The sequence below is a fragment of the Capra hircus genome, chromosome 1, assembly GCF_001704415.2.
Source record: "Capra hircus breed San Clemente chromosome 1, ASM170441v1, whole genome shotgun sequence".
Classification (NCBI taxonomy): Eukaryota; Metazoa; Chordata; class Mammalia; order Artiodactyla; family Bovidae; genus Capra; species Capra hircus.
Window position 1 is genome coordinate 87358260 of NC_030808.1, and position 18183 is coordinate 87376442.

The 18183-nt window shown below is 37.6% G+C and overlaps 1 protein-coding gene across 1 annotated transcript in view; it reads left to right on the forward strand.

The window, feature by feature from the left end:
* The window catches only part of GNB4 (G protein subunit beta 4), a 69710-nt gene that overhangs the window by 46393 nt on the left and 5134 nt on the right, over nt 1–18183 (forward strand). Inside the window, exons 3-9 of the mRNA XM_018047547.1 lie at nt 1205–1243; nt 1940–2046; nt 4782–4845; nt 6238–6400; nt 7414–7480; nt 7588–7789; nt 15256–15472. Of these exons, the coding sequence (XP_017903036.1) occupies nt 1205–1243; nt 1940–2046; nt 4782–4845; nt 6238–6400; nt 7414–7480; nt 7588–7789; nt 15256–15472 (859 nt within the window). The remainder of the gene's footprint in view (nt 1–1204; nt 1244–1939; nt 2047–4781; nt 4846–6237; nt 6401–7413; nt 7481–7587; nt 7790–15255; nt 15473–18183) is intronic.

Below are 18183 nucleotides of genomic sequence, written 5' to 3' on the forward strand. Positions count from 1 at the left end.
AAAATCTACAAATAACAAATGCTATAAAAGGTATGGAGAAAAGGGAACACTTCTACACTGTTGGTGGGAAGGTAAATGCTCCATAAATATCAGTGAAGTCCATTTGATCTAATGTGTCTTTTAAGGCCTCTTTTTCCTTACTGATTCTCTGTCTGGATGACCTATCCATTGCTGTAATTGAGGTGTTAAAGTTCCCAATGATGATTGTGTTACTGTCAGCTTCTCATTTTATGACTGTTACCATATTTGGCTTATTTGTTGAAGTTTTCCCATGTTGGGTGCATTTATATTTACAATTTTTGTATCTTGTTCTTGGATTGATCCCTTGATCATTATGTAGTGTCCTTCTTTGTCTCTTGTAACAGTCTATATTTTAAAGTCATTTTATCTGACTTAAATATAATACATGATACCATAATACTCCTGCAAGACAGCATGGGCAAAATATTCTCTGACATAAATCATAACAATGTTTTCTTAGGTCAGACTCCTAAAGCAATAGAAATAAAACCACAAATAAAGAGATGAGATGTAAACATAATTACTGTATGACCCACCAAGTCAATGTTTAGTTGTATGCCCAGGAGAACTGAAAACATACATACACACAAAAACGTGTATATGAGTAATCACAGCATCATTAATCATAAAACCACAAAGTAGAAACAGCATAAATGTCCATCCAGTTAATTAATGGATAAGCAAAATGTAATATATTCATACAATGAAATATTAGTCATAAAAAGGAATGAAATACTGACACATGATACAATATGAATGAACCTTCGGAACATTACATTTAAATGAAGGAAGCCAGACACACGAAAATCATGTATTGTATGATTCCATTTGTGTGCATTGTCCTGAGTGGGTAAATCCATTAGAAAGTAAATTAGTGATCACCTGGTGGTGGAGGAAGAGGAAACTGGAAAGTATAGGGTTTCTTTTTTGGGGCGTGATGAAAATGTTCTGTAGCTAGGTAGTGGTGATGGTTGCCCAACTTTGTCAATATCCTAACCAATCCAGCTGCACACGTTAAAATGATTAAAGTGGTTAATTTTATGTTATGTGAATTTTCTCAATAAACCAAAGATTGTGTAGTACACTAAGGAGTGTATTTCAAATCTACATTTCCAATGAAAACCTTATTTTAAATCATATCTAGGGATTTCCATGTCTAAATGTATAATCATCTTTATTTCAGGATGCTAGGAAAGCATGTAATGATGCAACACTTGTTCAGGTAAAGTTTTCTTCTTCCTCAGTTTCTTTTACTAATTTGCATGAAATAGCTTGACAACAAAGCAAATGACAAGTTCTATTTATTAGTATTTCACTGAAAGAAAAATGAGATCTCTATTAAAAAGGCTTTGTAATTTGTCAGATGCTGTTCAAGAGCCTTTAAAACATACTTGTGAAAATGAAAGTCTGTGAAAAAGTAAATACTATAAAAATACATAGATTCATATAATATATGTTTCTTTTTTAGATAGCTTCTGCTTCTTTTTGATATACTCTGATTAAGTTTTTTTCCTCATATAAACTATTAGGAAAGTTTCATTAATTAAAATTGCTCATTTTTATTAAGGATATTTTATGTGCTATTTAAATCAAAAATTGGCTTTCTTTAAATAGTTAAAATTATAAATATTTTACTATTTGATCATCTATTAGCTTTTTATTTGTGGCTTTTTTTTTACTAAGGTTGGATGGTATGTCTATTTTTTTACTTTTTTACTAGTCTGCAGAAGATGTTCTTATTGGAAGGTGTGCAAATAAATCATACTTTTTCTTGAGCATCATAGGAATTATTTATATTAAAATATCTTCAGTAACCGTCCATTTATTTTATGTCTACTTTAGTGCCAGTTAATTGTTTCTGCTTTATTTTTTGAGCTGTGTCTAAGCTAAAGAATAACATTCTCATCACCTCCTAAAGATCACGTCAAATATGGATTCCGTGGGTCGAATACAAATGCGAACGAGACGTACGCTGAGAGGTCACCTAGCTAAAATCTATGCTATGCACTGGGGATATGATTCAAGGTTTGTACCTGCCATTTTCAAACTGCCTGCAAAATTATTTTCTTGACTCACCACTTGCATTGTCCATTAGAAACAACCTATATCTATGAAATGTTTGAAAAAAATGCATCTAATATGACTGCTTTGCTCGTAATAAAAATATTCATTGACACTTTAAAAGTTTAGAAACCTTTAATATGGAAAAGAAATTGACCTCTCAGAAATGCCGTTTATTGAATGATTTAGGAAAAGTGTTTAGGATTTCTTTTCTTTGCAGTGGGATATTATACTTTGTTTATTAACATGTCAAGGTAGTTTTATTACATAATAAACATTGAAATTTCAGGTAATAAGGAAATAGTTGTTGCATATTGCTGTGTACAAGTTACCAGATATTGCTATAATTTATTCATTACCTAAATTCAAAGAAGGATGGAATTACAAAAGGATATTTCCATTGGACACATCTTTTATTCCCCAGCCACACCCTGTAAGTGTGTGTGTAGTGAGAGTCCATATGCACACACACAGCAGCCACCTGGATTGCAGTTGAATGGTTGGTCATGACTTGTTCACAGGGTTACAGTATGGTCTGTGCTTTTTCCAGAGTATCTGACAATACTACACAGTGTCTGACCCTGCTTCCATAATGGTTGACTTGTTCCTTTGATTTGGTCCATCTAACTGGGAAAACTTCTTAACTAAGAAATTATTTTGGGGGACTTGCTTGGCAGTCCAGTGGCTAAGACTCTGCACTCCCAATGCAGAGGGCTGAGGTTCGATCCCTGATTAGGGAAGTAGATCCCACATGCTACAACTAAAAGTTTGCATGCCACAGCTAAAGAGCTGGCATGCCGCCACAAAGACCAGAGATCCCCGGTGCCACGGCTAAGACCTGGCGTAGCCAAATAAATAAACAGTTTTTAAACTAATTTTAAAAAACGTATTTATTTGCCATTGTCCCTGCCTGTGCCGGCTTGTTGCTGCATGGCTTTTCTGCAGTGGTGGTGGGCGGGGCTCCCCTTCACTGCAGTGCGTGGGCGCCTCACTGCGGTGGCCTCCCGTGCAGAGCGCAGGCTCTAGGGCGCGGAGGCTCAGCAGTTGCAGCTGTCAGGCTCCGGGGCACAAGCTCGGTAGTTGTGGTGCGTGGGCTTCGTTGCTCTGTGGCCTGTGAAATGTTCCCCGATCAGGGATTGAACCCATGTCTCCTGCATTGGCAGGTGGATTCTTTACCACTGAGCCACTGGGGAAGCCCAACCAATTAGTTTTTAATAGACGTTGCACATGTTTTTTCTCTTCTTCCAGGAGACTCTAAAAATGTTGCTACCTGTTCCTAATGGTTCCCACATCTCAGTATAAATAGGATTCTTGAATACAGTAATATAGAACTTCTGCCTCTTCAGAGGGGATAAATGAAAGTATATAACTAACAACCGACATAAAGCTAGGCCAAATTTTTTTTCTCTTAAATTTAACATAAGAAGTAATCTAACCATTGAGATAGCAAATACATAACTCACAATACAATCACTTGAAAATGTTAATGGTTCTTACGTAAAATTTCCTCAAGACTATTAATCTTCATAGAACACAGAGTGTCAGCAAAGCACCTGTCTCCCCTTGTCTTTCTACCCGTTCTGATTATCAGCCTGTTACTTAACTTTTTTCTCAACTCAGTGCTGATGATACCAGTTGTTTTTAAAAAAGCTTTAGTTCCATCCCATACCCTGTGGTTGTATCTGCCCTTTCATTAAACTTACAGTGATTACTACATAAGAACCTGATAAAGTTATTTACCTGTAGTGAAGGGAAATTGGTAGCTGAGTGATAGGAATACAGAACGTGATTCTTTTCTTTGTATATCTATCCTTTTGTATCTTTTGACTTTTATACCAGAGTGAAAAATAAAATTCCAAAAGAAAACAAAAAATCCAGTGGCCTATAACTTCAGTCAAGAGTTCCTAGTTAGCCTGGCAGACAGAGCTTTCTGGTATTTAAGCCCAGTCTGCTTTTCCCAGCTGTTTTTTCCATTTCTTATGAAGTCTGTGTAACTGGGAAATTTTGAAACACCCATTGTATTTTTCCACCTCTTGCCATGGAACTTGCCCTCTTTATAGAGTACAGATTTCTCCAGCTTTCAAAATTCTGCTTTTCAAGACATGTTTTCTTTCGCCAGGCTACTTGAGTAACTCAGTAGTTATCTGTCCCTCATTTGTTTTCCTATGGCCTTTATTTTATACTACTCCTTTGACTATTTTCACTTACCTAATTTATTTTAGTAAATGTCCTATCTCCACCAGATGGTAGAGGCCCCAAAGGTAGGAGGTATCGCCTATGTTGTGCCATTAATACAGCCTTTCCATCACAGGCTCTCAATTGTTATTTTTAGATTGAATGAAACATGGTTGTTAGACTTACATGTACTTCATTGTCATTATATTTAAGTCAGTACATTCTAAGCCAGCCAACTAAGAGCTACCAAAATCGTGAATAATACCTAGAATGTTGTCACCATGAAAAAGCTGGATTATAACCAGAGACATTTTTAGTAAAATCTCTTAAAAATTTTTAATGTTGACAATTTTTGGCATGCAGAATATATTTTTTTAAGTTGAGAATGTTTCCTGGTATCAAGTTTTTTATTAGAAAAATTATATTTGTCTTTTCTGAACTGTTCTAAATTAATGCAATGCATAATTAATTTAAACTACTTTTTTCCTCTAAGTGTCACATTATTTTTGTGTTTGCTCCTCTAGGCTACTAGTCAGTGCTTCCCAAGATGGAAAATTAATTATTTGGGATAGCTATACAACAAATAAGGTAGAATTTTTTAATCATCCTCTTATATAACCTTTTATTTGGTTTGATAAACCAATTCTTTCCTTTATTCTATTACTTCAAGGTTACAGTTTCTTCCTGGGATAAATTTATTCCATTAATTTTTACTTAGGTCCTCTCTTTAGGCCTAGTATTTGCTTTTAATATTTAGCCCTTTTTTTATTCCCAAAGACAACTCTAGGAATATAGTTCAGTGTGTCTTGAGTTCCATATTTCATACTCAGATATTAAAAGATGGTGTACATCAGTTTTATATACAAATGATTTTTGTAAAGTTCCCATTTCCTAATGTGACAATGACCTATAGTTGTATTTTTAGTTGTGGATAAGCTGGAATGTTAGGCATTGATTTGTGTTTCTGGGCTCTTCAGAAGATTGAATAGGTTGGAGGCAGATTACAACTTGTTTAGATCCCTTGGTGGTAAAAACTAGTGGGTTCTTCTAGTGTCTTCTGGAAAGAATTCCTGATGTAGAGGTGTTGAATGGTAGTGGAAAAGCTCTTAAGAAAACGCTCACAAGTCAAATACTTTTAGATTCTATGTACACTTATACCACTGTTTCCATTAAAGATTTAGAAGTACTATTTTGTGAAGCAAACAGTAACTTCAGCCTGCCTGAGAATTTAAAAGCTAGCTAGGATAGATTTGTAATATAATAGTTTTCTTAGTTTTTTGGTGTCAATTAATGACTTTCAGCTACAGTTTCCTCAAATGAAAAATACTCTTTTGGGTTAAGTGAGAGCATAGTAATCACACAATATATTGATTCTGTGTCTGGGCCACTTAGCCTTGATGTTCCCATTCACATTAAACTGTGCTACCTGATTTGCAAATGCTTGATGTGGTAATAAGACATCAGACAGTGGTGTGAGTAGATCAGTGCAAACTATTACCATTGTTCAAATTCAAGCCCAGAATACGAGTTATTAGAAACACATAGTTCTTCTTGGAAGGACCATTCTATTCAGCTCCAGTTCTTGTATTGTTCAGTGTTCTGTTGTGGGAAATTCCTCTTTTGAACACTACTGCAAAAAGCCAAGAATTTTATTAAGTTTTTTTTTTTTAACATTTTACACTTAATATTTCAAACAGCTCTATTAGTATTGAAACATTCTCTGTCTTTGTTCTTCCTAAAAGAATACTTTCTGAAAAGAGCACTTAAATCCAAATGATTTGCAATATGTAGAAAATATAACGGGCATTTTAGTGTGCGTTGTTTTTTTTTATTCAGTTTCTCAGCTCATTGTATTCTTTAGTTTACTCGGCTTATTTTTAAGCTGTATTTACGTTTGAGTAATATCTGCTTCACTGTAAATAGGTTTGAAAAATCCATGACTTTTGTAAGATTAGTTTTCATGCTGTGTTTATTCTGCAGATGCATGCTATCCCTTTGCGGTCTTCCTGGGTGATGACCTGTGCTTATGCTCCCTCTGGTAATTATGTCGCTTGTGGAGGACTGGACAACATCTGCTCTATATATAACTTAAAAACCAGAGAGGGCAATGTGAGAGTGAGCCGAGAGTTGCCAGGTCACACAGGTGAGCTTCGCTGCATACTGTCCTTTCCCCCCAAATTTGACTTCTCTGAATATCAAGGAGAAAGAGGGACAAAAGGGGCTCAACTGACCAAAGGATGCATGTTAGTCAAGTGAGAATGGAAATTACTGTCAATCTGAGAAGCATTGACTTTTGATAATTATACAAATGATGACTCTACCTCTATTTTTCTTTTAAAAATAGTATTGTTTTATAGAAATTACTTATTGCAAAAAATTCAAACAATAATGAATACAGAAAGAAAGCAAATATGATTTTCTGTATTCTTTGCAAACCTATGACAATTATGACATTTGGATGCTTCATTAGGTAATTGAAAGTGTGTGTCAAGATACATTTATGAAGTATTTTTTCACTGTGTGATAACGCATTGCTTTATTAGTGTGCACACCATAGTTCAGCAGTATAGTATTTGGCTAGCAGTGTTCATAGGAATTTGTTGCCACTTACCAGGTTTCAGCCTCTCTGAATTCTTGGAAGTACTGTTTGGCTATAATTTTTATAAAATTTCTATAATGGTATTCCTCCTGCTATTTCCATATTTTGAACAGCTGGTGAATTCTGAGCATTCAAATCCGCCTCTCTTTTTTTGAGTCCACCTTTTTAATGAAGCTTTCACTGAGATTTTGAAAGTATTTCTCCAAGGTACTTAACCCAGTCTTCTATAGATTATAGATAATATTTGTATTAAGGCATATCCTTCTCCTAGGTAATTGTAGTAGGTGGAAGGGACTGGGTCTTTTACTCAAGTTTGTAACTTTCAGAGTCATTGACATAGTAAATACCTAAGAGAGGGTCTGTTGGTAAAATAAAGTTGAAGGCAGCATAGAATTGGAAGTTATTAAAACTTAGAACTAAAAAAAAAGTAGAACTATAGATTTTTCCAACAAACACTTGTTGCCCAGGTATTATATTTTTTAAATACATATTACTATTTTTATATGGTAATCGAATTAATCAGTGATAACCTAACATTTGTTATCTCTATGCTGTAGGCTACTTGTCCTGCTGTCGGTTTTTAGATGATAGCCAAATAGTTACAAGTTCAGGAGACACAACTTGGTAAGTTTATTCCAGAAGATTACTAATTTGAGGTTGAGCGTGGTAGTAGGAATTAATGCAAGAGGGGAGAGTAGTCATTAATGATTTCTGTCTGTTTTTTACTATAGTGCTTTATGGGACATTGAAACTGCCCAGCAGACCACCACATTCACTGGGCATTCTGGAGATGTGATGAGTCTTTCCCTGAGTCCTGACATGAGGACTTTTGTTTCCGGTGCTTGCGATGCCTCTTCAAAATTATGGGATATTCGAGATGGAATGTGCAGACAGTCTTTCACTGGGCATTTGTCGGATATTAATGCTGTCAGTGTAAGTGAACAGCATCTCTAAGGAAAATTTATTGTGCATATAAAGTGTTGAACTCCATAGTATGATTTTAACAACAAATTCCCTTTAAGGATTCTATAAATAATGTGTTCTTAACAACATTTAATCCCCAAATAATAAGAGTTTGATTTTTTTTAATGGAAAGGTTTTAATGGGTCTAAGTCTTCATTTTCAGGGGAACAGGAATAAGTTTAATTTCTAGATTTACAGGGCAAGATAATCTTGAACAAAAAAGTGGATCCAGAGTATCAGCTGTGTTCAGAGAACAGTGTCCTGTATCTCCACAGTCAGGGGAACAACCCCGAGAGAGAGCAGTCAGGAAGACAGAGGTGGCTATTTAATGTAGAGAGCATAGCTTTTGAAATCCACCAGACCCTGGATTGAATCTTAGGAATCTGGGAATCAGCTGTGTGAGATCAGGTGGGCTACGTAACCTCCATGAGCCACACTTTCCTCCATAGGAATAATGCTACCGTGGTGTGGAAACTAAATGAAACAAGATGGATGCTCAGTAAATGGTATAAATTATTTATCAGCTCCTTCATATTAAGGAAAAAACAATTCAGACATGTAGCCACAAGTAGGTTAATCCAAATAATAACTCCATATATATGAGAGTGAACTAGACATACGTGTATAAATTAAAGCCAAAAGGCATTTTGAATGACAATCAAAATGGTTTATCAGTCAGGATTGAGGGGAGGGGTATTAGAAAGTGGGATACTCCTTGACTTAGGTAAATTGTACTATGCAGATCAGATGTCAGAATGTATACAGGTGACTAGATTTTCCAAAAGTACTGTAATTGCTACTGTATATGTGTATAAGATGTACTCTGATTTTGCACTAAGATATTTTGGGGATAAATTTTATTTATCATGTACATGTTGAAAGTCACTTTTATATCATCTTTTAGAGAATATCAGAGGAAGTAAAGGCTCTGTGACCTCCCCTGCTATTAGGCTTGCAGAGTAGAATCTTAGAGCAGGCACATCCAATCCTGTCCATCTCACATCCCACCGCCTTTATCAAGTTGATGATCTCTTCTGTTCCTAGTTTGCTGCAGGTTTATCAAGAATGAGTGTTGAAGTTTATCAAATGCCTTTTTTTCATCTGTTGATATGATCATGTGGTTTTATCTTTTTCAGTCTGCTAAATGGTGAATTTACATGAGTTGAATTTTAAATATTAACCTAACCCTATATTTAGCCTCACTTGCCTTTAATACATAATCATTTTTTATTTACTGGTAGATTTTGATATGTTGAAATTTTAAGATTTGCATCCATATTGATAAGTTATGATATGATTTTTCATTTCTTGAGAAATTTTGTTCCCACTTTGGTATTAGCTTAATGCTAGACTCATAGGAGGAGCTGGGAAGTTAACACTTTGTGTGGAATTGATAAGATTTCATCCTTAGTTGTTTGGTTGACTTTGCTGTCTGGCCAAGGTAGTTTTCTTGTGTGAGAAGAAATTTAACTAAAACTTTAATGACCTAATGAGATTTAGGCCTACTTCAATGGCACCCCACTCCAGTACTCTTGCCTGGAAAATCCCATGGATGGAGGAGCCTGGTGGGCTGCAGTCCATGGGGTCGCGAAGAGTCAGACACGACTGAGCGACTTCCCTTTCACTTTTCACTTTCATGCATTGGAGAAGGAAATGGCAACCCACTCCAGTGTCCTTGCCTGGAGAATCCCAGGGACGGGGGAGCCTGGTGAGCTGCCGTCTATGGGGTCGACAGAGTCGGACACGACTGAAGCGATTAGCAGCAGCAGCAGCAGGCTATCCGTTTCTTTGTGAGCAAGCTTTGGTAGAGTTTGCCTTTCAAGAAGTTTGGCTCTGTAACTTGTGTTGTCAGATGTGCTAGCTTACAGTTGTTCGTAATATCCCCTTAGTTTTCTTTTGATAGCTATGGAATCTATAGGGTATCTCATTCATGATATTGGGAATTTGTCTCTTAGTTTTTTCCTGATTGGTCTTGTGGTTTGAGTTGAATACCTCTAAAAATTTACATGTTGAAGTCCTAAACCCCAGTACCTCAGATTGTGACCTTATTTGAAAATAGTTATTGCAGATATAATTAATTAGTTGAGTCATCCTGGCGTGGTGTCCCCCTTAATCCAGTATGACTCTTGCTCTTAGAAAAGGGAAATTTAGAGACAAACACACAGTGTTAACAGTGTGACAAGACATAGGAAGATAGCCAGCCCATCTGTAAACCAAGGAGATTGTCCTAACAGACCCTTTTTAGGCCTCAGACACCTTGATTTCAGACTTCTACCCTCCAGACCTATGAAATGATAAATTTCTGTTGTTTAAGCCATTCAGCTTGTGTTCCTTTGTTACAGCAGGTCTAGCAAACTAATGCATTTGGTTAAAGGTTTATCGGGGCTTCCCTGGTAGCTCAGTTGGTAAAGAATCCGCCTACAATGCAGGAGATCCAGGTTTGATCCCTGGCTGGGGAAGATTCCCCTGGAGAAGGAAATGGCAACTCACTCCAGTATTCTTGCCTGGAAAATCCCATCGACAGAAGAGCCTGGTGGGCTACAGTCCATGGGGTCACAGAGAGTCAGACACAGCTTCATTAGTTTTTTAAATTTCTCTTCTCTAAGAACCATTTTTGGCATCAAAGAGTCTCTGTTTTCTGTTTGATTGATTTTTCACTCTTATCTTTATTTCTTTTCTTCTGCTTACATGGTTTTTGTTTGCTTTCCTGTTTCTCATTTCTTAAGGCAGAAGCTGGTATCACTGGTTTGAAACCTTTCCTCTTTTCTAATATTGGAACTTAAAGTTATAAGTTTCTTTCTAAGCATTGCTTTTTGCTACATTCCACAAATTTTGATTCATTTTGATTTAGTGAAAAATTCTTTATAATTTTCCTTTTGATCTCTTTGACCTATGAAGTTATTTAGAAGTAGCTTCTATAGTTTTAAATATTTGTAGATTTTTAAGATATCTTTATTTTTGTATTTCCCTGATGATTAGTGATGTCAAGCATCTTTTCGTGTGTCAAGCATCTTTTCGTGTGTCCCTTTGCTGTTTGTATATCTTCTTTGGAAAAATGTCTATTTAGTTCTCCTGTCTGTATTTTAATCAGGTTATTTGGGTTTTTGATACTGAGTTTTGCAGATTGTTTGCATGTTTTGAATATTAACCTTGTTTTGGATATATTGTTTGCAAGTATCTTCTCTCACTTAGGAGGCTGCCTTTTCCTTTTCTCAATAGTTTCTTCATTTTTTCTAGTTTGGTTTAGTTGCATTTGTTTATTTTTGCTTTTGCTTTTCTTGCCTGAAGGGACAGATCCAAAAAAAATATGCCTAAGACCTGTGTGAAAGAGCATGCGTGTGTTATTGTGTGTTAGTCACTCAGTCATATCCGACTCTTTGTGACCCCACGGACTGTAACCCACCAGGCTCCTCTGTCCATGGGATTCTCCAGGCAAGAATACTGGAGCGGGTTGCCATTTCTTTCTCCAGGGGATCTTCTCGACCCAGGGGTCAAACCCTGGTCTCCTGCATCACAGGTAGAGTCTTTACTGCCTGGGAATTCACTGGCAATCCAGTGGTTAGGACTCTGTGCTTTCACTGCAAAGGGCCTGAGTTTGATCCCTGGTCTGGGAACTAAAATCCCACGAGCCACACAGTATGGAAAAAAAGAAAAAAAGCATACTGCCTATGTTCTAGGAGATTTATGGTTTCAAATTTATAAATCTAAGTATTTAATCCATTTGAGATTATTTTTATATATATGGTATGAGAAAGTCATCCAGTTTGATGCTTTTGCATGGAGCTGGCCAGTTTTCCCAACACCATTTATTATCTTTTCCTCATTGTATATTCTTGCCTCCTTTGTTGTTGACTGTGTGTTTTTGGGTTTATTTCTGGGCTATTCTATTCCATTGATCTGTGTATCTGTTTTAGTGTCAGTAACATACACTTCTGATTCCTGTAGCTTTGTAGTATAGTTTGAAATCAGGGCCTGTGATACCTCCAAAAAATTGCTTTATTTTTTTTAATATAAATTTATTTTAATTGGAGGTTAATTACTTTACAATAGTGTATTGGTTTTGCCATACGTCATCATGAATCCACCACAGGTATACATGTGTTCCCCATCCTGAACCCCGCTCCCTCCTCCCTCCCCGTACCATCCCTCTGGGTTGTCTTAGTGCACCAGCCCCAAGCATCCAGTATCATGCATCGAACCTGGACTGGTGATTCGTTTCATATATGATATTATACATGTTTCAATGCCATTCTCCCAAATTATCTCACCCTCTCCCTCTCCCACAGAGTCCAAAAGACTGTTCTATACATCTGTGTCTCTTTTGCTGTCTTGCATACAGGATTATCATTACCATCTTTCTAAATTCCATATATATGCGTTAGTATACTGTATTGGTGTTTTTCTTTCTGGCTTACTTCACTCTGTATAATAGGCTCCAGTTTCATCCACCTCATTAGAACTGATTCAAATGCATTCTTTTTAATGGCTGAGTAATACTCCATTGTGTATATGTACCACAGCTTTCTTATCCATTCATCTGCTGATGGACATCTAGGTTGCTTCCATGTCCTGGCTATTATAAATGGTGCTGCTATGAACATTGGGGTACATGTGTCTCTTTCAGTTCTGGTTTCCTCAGTGTGTATGCCCAGCAGTGGGATTGCTGGGTCATAAGGCAGTTCTGTTTCCAGGTTTTTAAGGAAATCTCCACACTGTTCTCCGTAGTGGCTGTACTAGTTTGCATTCCCACCAACAGTGTAAGAGGGTTCCCTTTTCTCCACACCCTCTCCAGCATTTATTGCTTGTAGACTTTTGGATCACAGCCATTCTGACTGGCGTGAAATGGTACCTCATTGTGGTTTTGATTTGCATTTCTCTGATAATGAGTGATATTGAGCATCTTTTCATGTGTTTGTTAGCCATCTGTATGTCTTTGGAGAAATGTCTGTTTAGTTCTGTGGCCCATTTTTTGATTGGGTCATTTATTTTTCTGGAATTGAGCTGCAGGAGTTGCTTGTATATTTTTGAGATTAGTTGTTTGTCAGTTGCTTCATTTGCTATTATTTTCTCCCATTCTGAAGGCTGTCTTTTCATCTTGCTTATAGTTTCCTTTGTTGTGCAGAAGCTTTTAAGCTTAATTAGGTCCCATTTGTTTATTTTTGCTTTTATTTCCAATATTCTGGGAAGTGGGTCATAGAGGATCCTGCTGTGATTTATGTTGGAGAGTGTTTTGGCTATGTTCTCCTCTAGGAGTTTTATAGTTTCCGGTCTTACGTTTAGATCTTTAATCCATTTTGAGTTTATTTTTGTGTATGGTGTTAGAAAGTGTTCTAGTTTCATTCTTTTACAAGTGGTTGACCAGTTTCCCAGCACCACTTGTTAAAGAGATTGTCTTTTCTCCATTGTATATTCTTGCCTCCTTTGTCAAAGATAAGGTGTCCATAGGTGCATGGATTTATCTCTGGGCTTTCTATTTTGTTCCATTGATTTATATTTCTGTCTTTGTGCCAGTACCATATTGTCTTGATGACTGTGGCTTTGTAGTAGAGCCTGAAGTCAGGCAGGTTGATTTCTCCAGTTCCATTCTTCTTTCTCAAGATTGCTTTGGCTATTTGAGGTTTTTTGTATTTCCATACAAATTGTGAAATTATGTGTTCTAGCTCTGTGAAAAATACTGTTGGTTATATATTTTTTAAAGTAAACGATATTAGAAGGAAAATGATAAGCTATATTTGCCACAAAGAAAACAAATTTATTCTTCATTTTATTTCTGCAGATCAATAGGTCCTAAAAAAGCAATACAGATGACCAGTAGATATATGAAGAGAAGTGATTTCTTCTTTGTAAAAAGTGTTGAGTAGTGCCACAATATCTGAGAAATGAGATTCACAAACTAATAATGCATAGTTTTTTTCTGTGTGTGTGTATGTGTGTGTGTTTGCATGCGCGCACGTGAGAACATTTAGTCTACTGCTGGCTTCACTTCATAACCTAGCCTAACTGGATGATTTATGTTCTCTTTTATAAAATGTTTCTATTTATTTCTTATAATGAGGTTTTGGAACATGTCTTTGAGTCCACATTCACATATGCTAAGTTGCTTCAGTCGTGTCCAACTCTGTGCGACCCCATAGACGGCAGCCCACCAGGCTCTGCCGTCCCTGGGATTCTCCAAGCAAGAACACTGGAGTGGGTTGCCATTTCCTTCTCCAGTGCATGAAAGTGAAAAGTGAAAGTGAAGCCACTCAGTTGTGTCCGACTCTTTGCGACCCCATGGACTGCAGCCCACCAGGCTCCTCTGTCCATGGGATTTTCCAGCAAGAGTACTGGAGTGGGGTGCCATCGCCTTCTATAAATACTATAAATAGTAATATTTGATTTAAATGTTTTAGTAAAACATATGGAGGATCAGAGGCTTCCCTGGTGACTCAAGGGCAAAGTTTCCACCTGCCAAAGCAGGAGATGTGGGTTGATCCCTGGGTTGGGAAGATCTGGAGAAGGAAGGATTTGCCTGGGAACTTCCATGGACAGAGGAGCCTGGCGGGCTGCAAGTCCAAGGGTTTGCAAAAAAGTGTCTACAACTCAGTGACTAAACAACAGCAGAGGACCGGAGCCAGGATTTATTGAATATGTGTCTTGTGCTGAACAATGGGTTGTGGGTCCTTTGTGTGTGTTATTTCACTCTGCCCTAACCAACATGCTAAAGCTGAAACTAAGGCTTTCCAGGTGGCAGTAGTGGTAGAGAACCTGCCTTCCAACTCAGGAGACATAAGAGATGCCAGTTTGATCCCAGAGGGGGGCATGGCAACCCACTCCAATATTCTTGTCTGGAGAATCCCATGGACAGAGAAGCCTGGTGGACTACAGTCCATAGGGTTGCAGAGTCAGACACGACTGAAATGACTCAGCACGCAGCATGCACAAGGCCCAAGTATTCAGGAATCTTCAGGGATTAAAATCACTCACCTGATCCAAATCCTAGTTGAAATTTAAATCTAGGTCTGTCTTACCCACTCCTGAGAGTCCCTTGGACTACAAGGAGATCTATCCAGTCCATCCTAAAGGAAATCAGTCCTGAATATTCATTGGAAGGACTGATAGTGAAGCTGAAATTCCAGTATTTTGGCCACCTGATGCGAAGAACTGACTCATTGGAAAAGACCCTGATGCTGGGGAAGATTGAAGACAGGAGGAGAAGGGGACAATAGAGGATGAGATGGTTGGATAACATCACTGACTCAATGGACAGGAGTTTGAGCAAGCTCTGGGAGTTTGTGATGGACAGGGAAGCCTGGCGTGCTGCAGTCCCTGGGGTCATAAAAAGTCGGACACAAATGAGCTACTGAACTGAACTGTCTTACCCCAGAGTCCATCATTACACTGCCATAAATAACTTTTGTGTACTTATATGGAATAAGTGTTGCTTTTCTTTCTAGTTTTTCCCAAATGGATATGCCTTTGCCACTGGCTCTGATGATGCCACTTGCCGGCTCTTTGACCTTCGTGCAGACCAAGAGTTATTATTGTATTCTCATGACAATATCATCTGTGGGATCACTTCCGTAGCTTTCTCAAAAAGTGGACGTCTCCTGTTAGCTGGCTATGATGACTTCAATTGTAACGTATGGGACACACTCAAAGGAGATCGTGCAGGTCAGTATGATACACATTAGTGTAATTGATACACAAACTAATTGATACACATTAGTTTTTTGTCAGGAAACATGAAGTTTCCTATCAGTTGTTCTTGAGGTCTCCTGGATACCCCGGGGAATGGCAACCTGGCAGTTTTCATTCATGGCTGTTGTTAACCTTTGAGTTCAGTTACAGTTCATAAACCGCATTTATGTTTCTATTTTCTAAAGAGTAATATGATTATATATTTTCATGTTTGCTAAGTTTTGACATAAAGATGAACAGTGAATGTAATTTAGTGTGGTCTTCCAGATTACAGTTTGCTTATAATCTGACAGGAAACAGTGTAATTGCTGTGCATCCTCTTTTTGGTTCAGATCTTGTCTAGCAAAGGGCATAGAATCACTGTCTCCTCTTAATCTCATACTCTGAGTTCTCCCCTGCAGCTTCTGAAATTCTAGCATCAAGTTGTACTGGGGACTGTCATTAATAACAAATTACTGAGTGACTTAAAATGTTTTTTAGAATCAAAATTATATGCAAAGAATCAACTAGGTCTACATGGGTTATTACTGAAACACAGCAGTCTTCTGACCTCAGCCCATATTTTCTGCTTCTAGAGGCAGCTACTTTTAAGTATTTATTTCTGTATCTGTAAATAACATACCTGTATTGATTTTTTTTTAATTAACATTTAGGCATTATCTCTTGAGGTTTGGCTTTAACATCCTTCCTCCTACCTCAGCTTCCTTCTTCCGATTTTTCCCATGTAGTGAATTCTGTTTAGAACATCAGTCAGTGTTTATTACACACTTATGAATTTTTAAAACAGTACTTCCTGCTGAGCAGTGACGTATTTTTGTGATGCAGATTCTTAATATTCTCTAGGGTCAGATCATTGGACTTCCTAATTTTTTGGCTCACATTCTTACTTTTGATGTGCTTCTCATTACTCTTCAAACTTTCTGCAAGTTTTGCTATGTCTGGAGGTAGATTCATTTCCATCTATCATTCTGAGTATTCAGTGGACCTTTTCGATCTTGAAACATATACTCTCTAGCACTGGGAAGTTTTAAGGGGCTCATTTAATCAGTTGCACATTTTTCTCCTTTATCATTCTCTTTGTAGGACTCCCATTATTCTGATGTTGGACTTCTTGGACTTTCCTTTGACTTTCTTAGTTTCTCTATTTTCCATCTGTCTTTTTTATGTTCTGGGAGAAATCCTTGCTTTTTCTTTCCATGAACCATCTGTCAAGCTTTGGTTTTCCATTTTTGCTGCTATCTTTTTGAGATTTTTTTTTTTTAAGGGCATTCTTTTCTTCATGAATAAAAGTCTTTTGTTTCTGTAGGGTCATTAACAAAAGCCTCTCTTGAAGTTTTCTTTAAGCATAATCTTTTGTTTTCCAAGTTGCCTTTTCTCCCCCTTATTTTTTTTTCAGTCTCCTGTATAGTGTATTTCCTTGAAACTCTGATGATTTTTAGCCCGACTCTTTGAGATCCCATGGACTGTAGCCTACCAGGCTCCTCCGTCCATGGGATTCTCCAGGCAAGAATACTGGAGTGGGTTACCATTTCCTTCTCCAGGGGATCTTTCCGACCCAGGGATCGAACCCAGGTCTCCCGCATTGGAGGCAGACGCTTTAACCTCTGAGCCACCAGGGAAGCCCTAATTATCCTTAAGAGTGAGGCATTAAAACTGTCTAAAAGCCCTCTGTGTATGCTTGGGGTGTACTGACAGTAGGCTTCACTGAACAATGATCTGGCCAGGCTTTCATTAGGGAATTTCTGATATGTCTTACGACCTTTTCCCCCTTGGGTCTGCTGTGTTCTCTGATGTGGATTTTTCCAGTTTTTTACCTGGAATCTCTCTGACTGACGGTTTAGGGGCTGATTTCAGGAAGAAAGCTGGAGTGCGAAACAGGAAGTAAACTTTCCTTATTCCCCAGCTTTCAGTGGTTGCACTGATCTCAGCTGTGCCTGTTTTCTTCCAGTTAAGAGACCCTCTTGTTCTCTCTGTAGCATGTCTCTAGTCTTGTGTTCTGGGCAGGATGATAAATCATCTGACTCTGCAGAGTGAAGGTAGAGACCTGGAGAGTCTAATCGATGCCTAGATGTTTTCTAATGCAGTCTTCATTTACCCCATCTTTGCTCCTGTGGTTCTGGAGATACTTGGTTCCACTAGTTTCTGAAAACTCCCCTTTGGAGTTTCTGCAGTCATTTTTGTTGTTGTTGTTGGCTTATCAGATCATTTGAACTCAGCATTTAGGGTCCATTAATAATCACCAGCAGCATACAGCTCACAAACAGGGTGTGTCCTTACCCTTTTAAATTCCTGTACAGTTTTAAGGTTTCTGAAGTAGAGGCAGTGTCAGCATTACTAGGATAATTTTCTACCTCTCTTAAGAGACTGCAGAAGAGTTCATGGTTTAGCTGATTATTTTTTTGAGGTATTAGGTGGGTTTTGCCTGGATTGAATCAGTATCCATAACAAAATAGAAATGTGTTTGTTTTTCATATTTTTTAACATCTGCTTGAGATTTAGTTTTGCTTTGCTGATAGTTGTTTGGTTTCAGGTTGACTCAACTGGCTACTTTCACCTTAAAATTGAATTGTGACATGAATTGCTAATTCATTCTTCTTTCCAATATGATTTGGAGTATTTAGTCACAGTGGTCATTTTTTGTTACTTCAACCCATAATGGCAAATTTGACTTTTTCCAAACATTG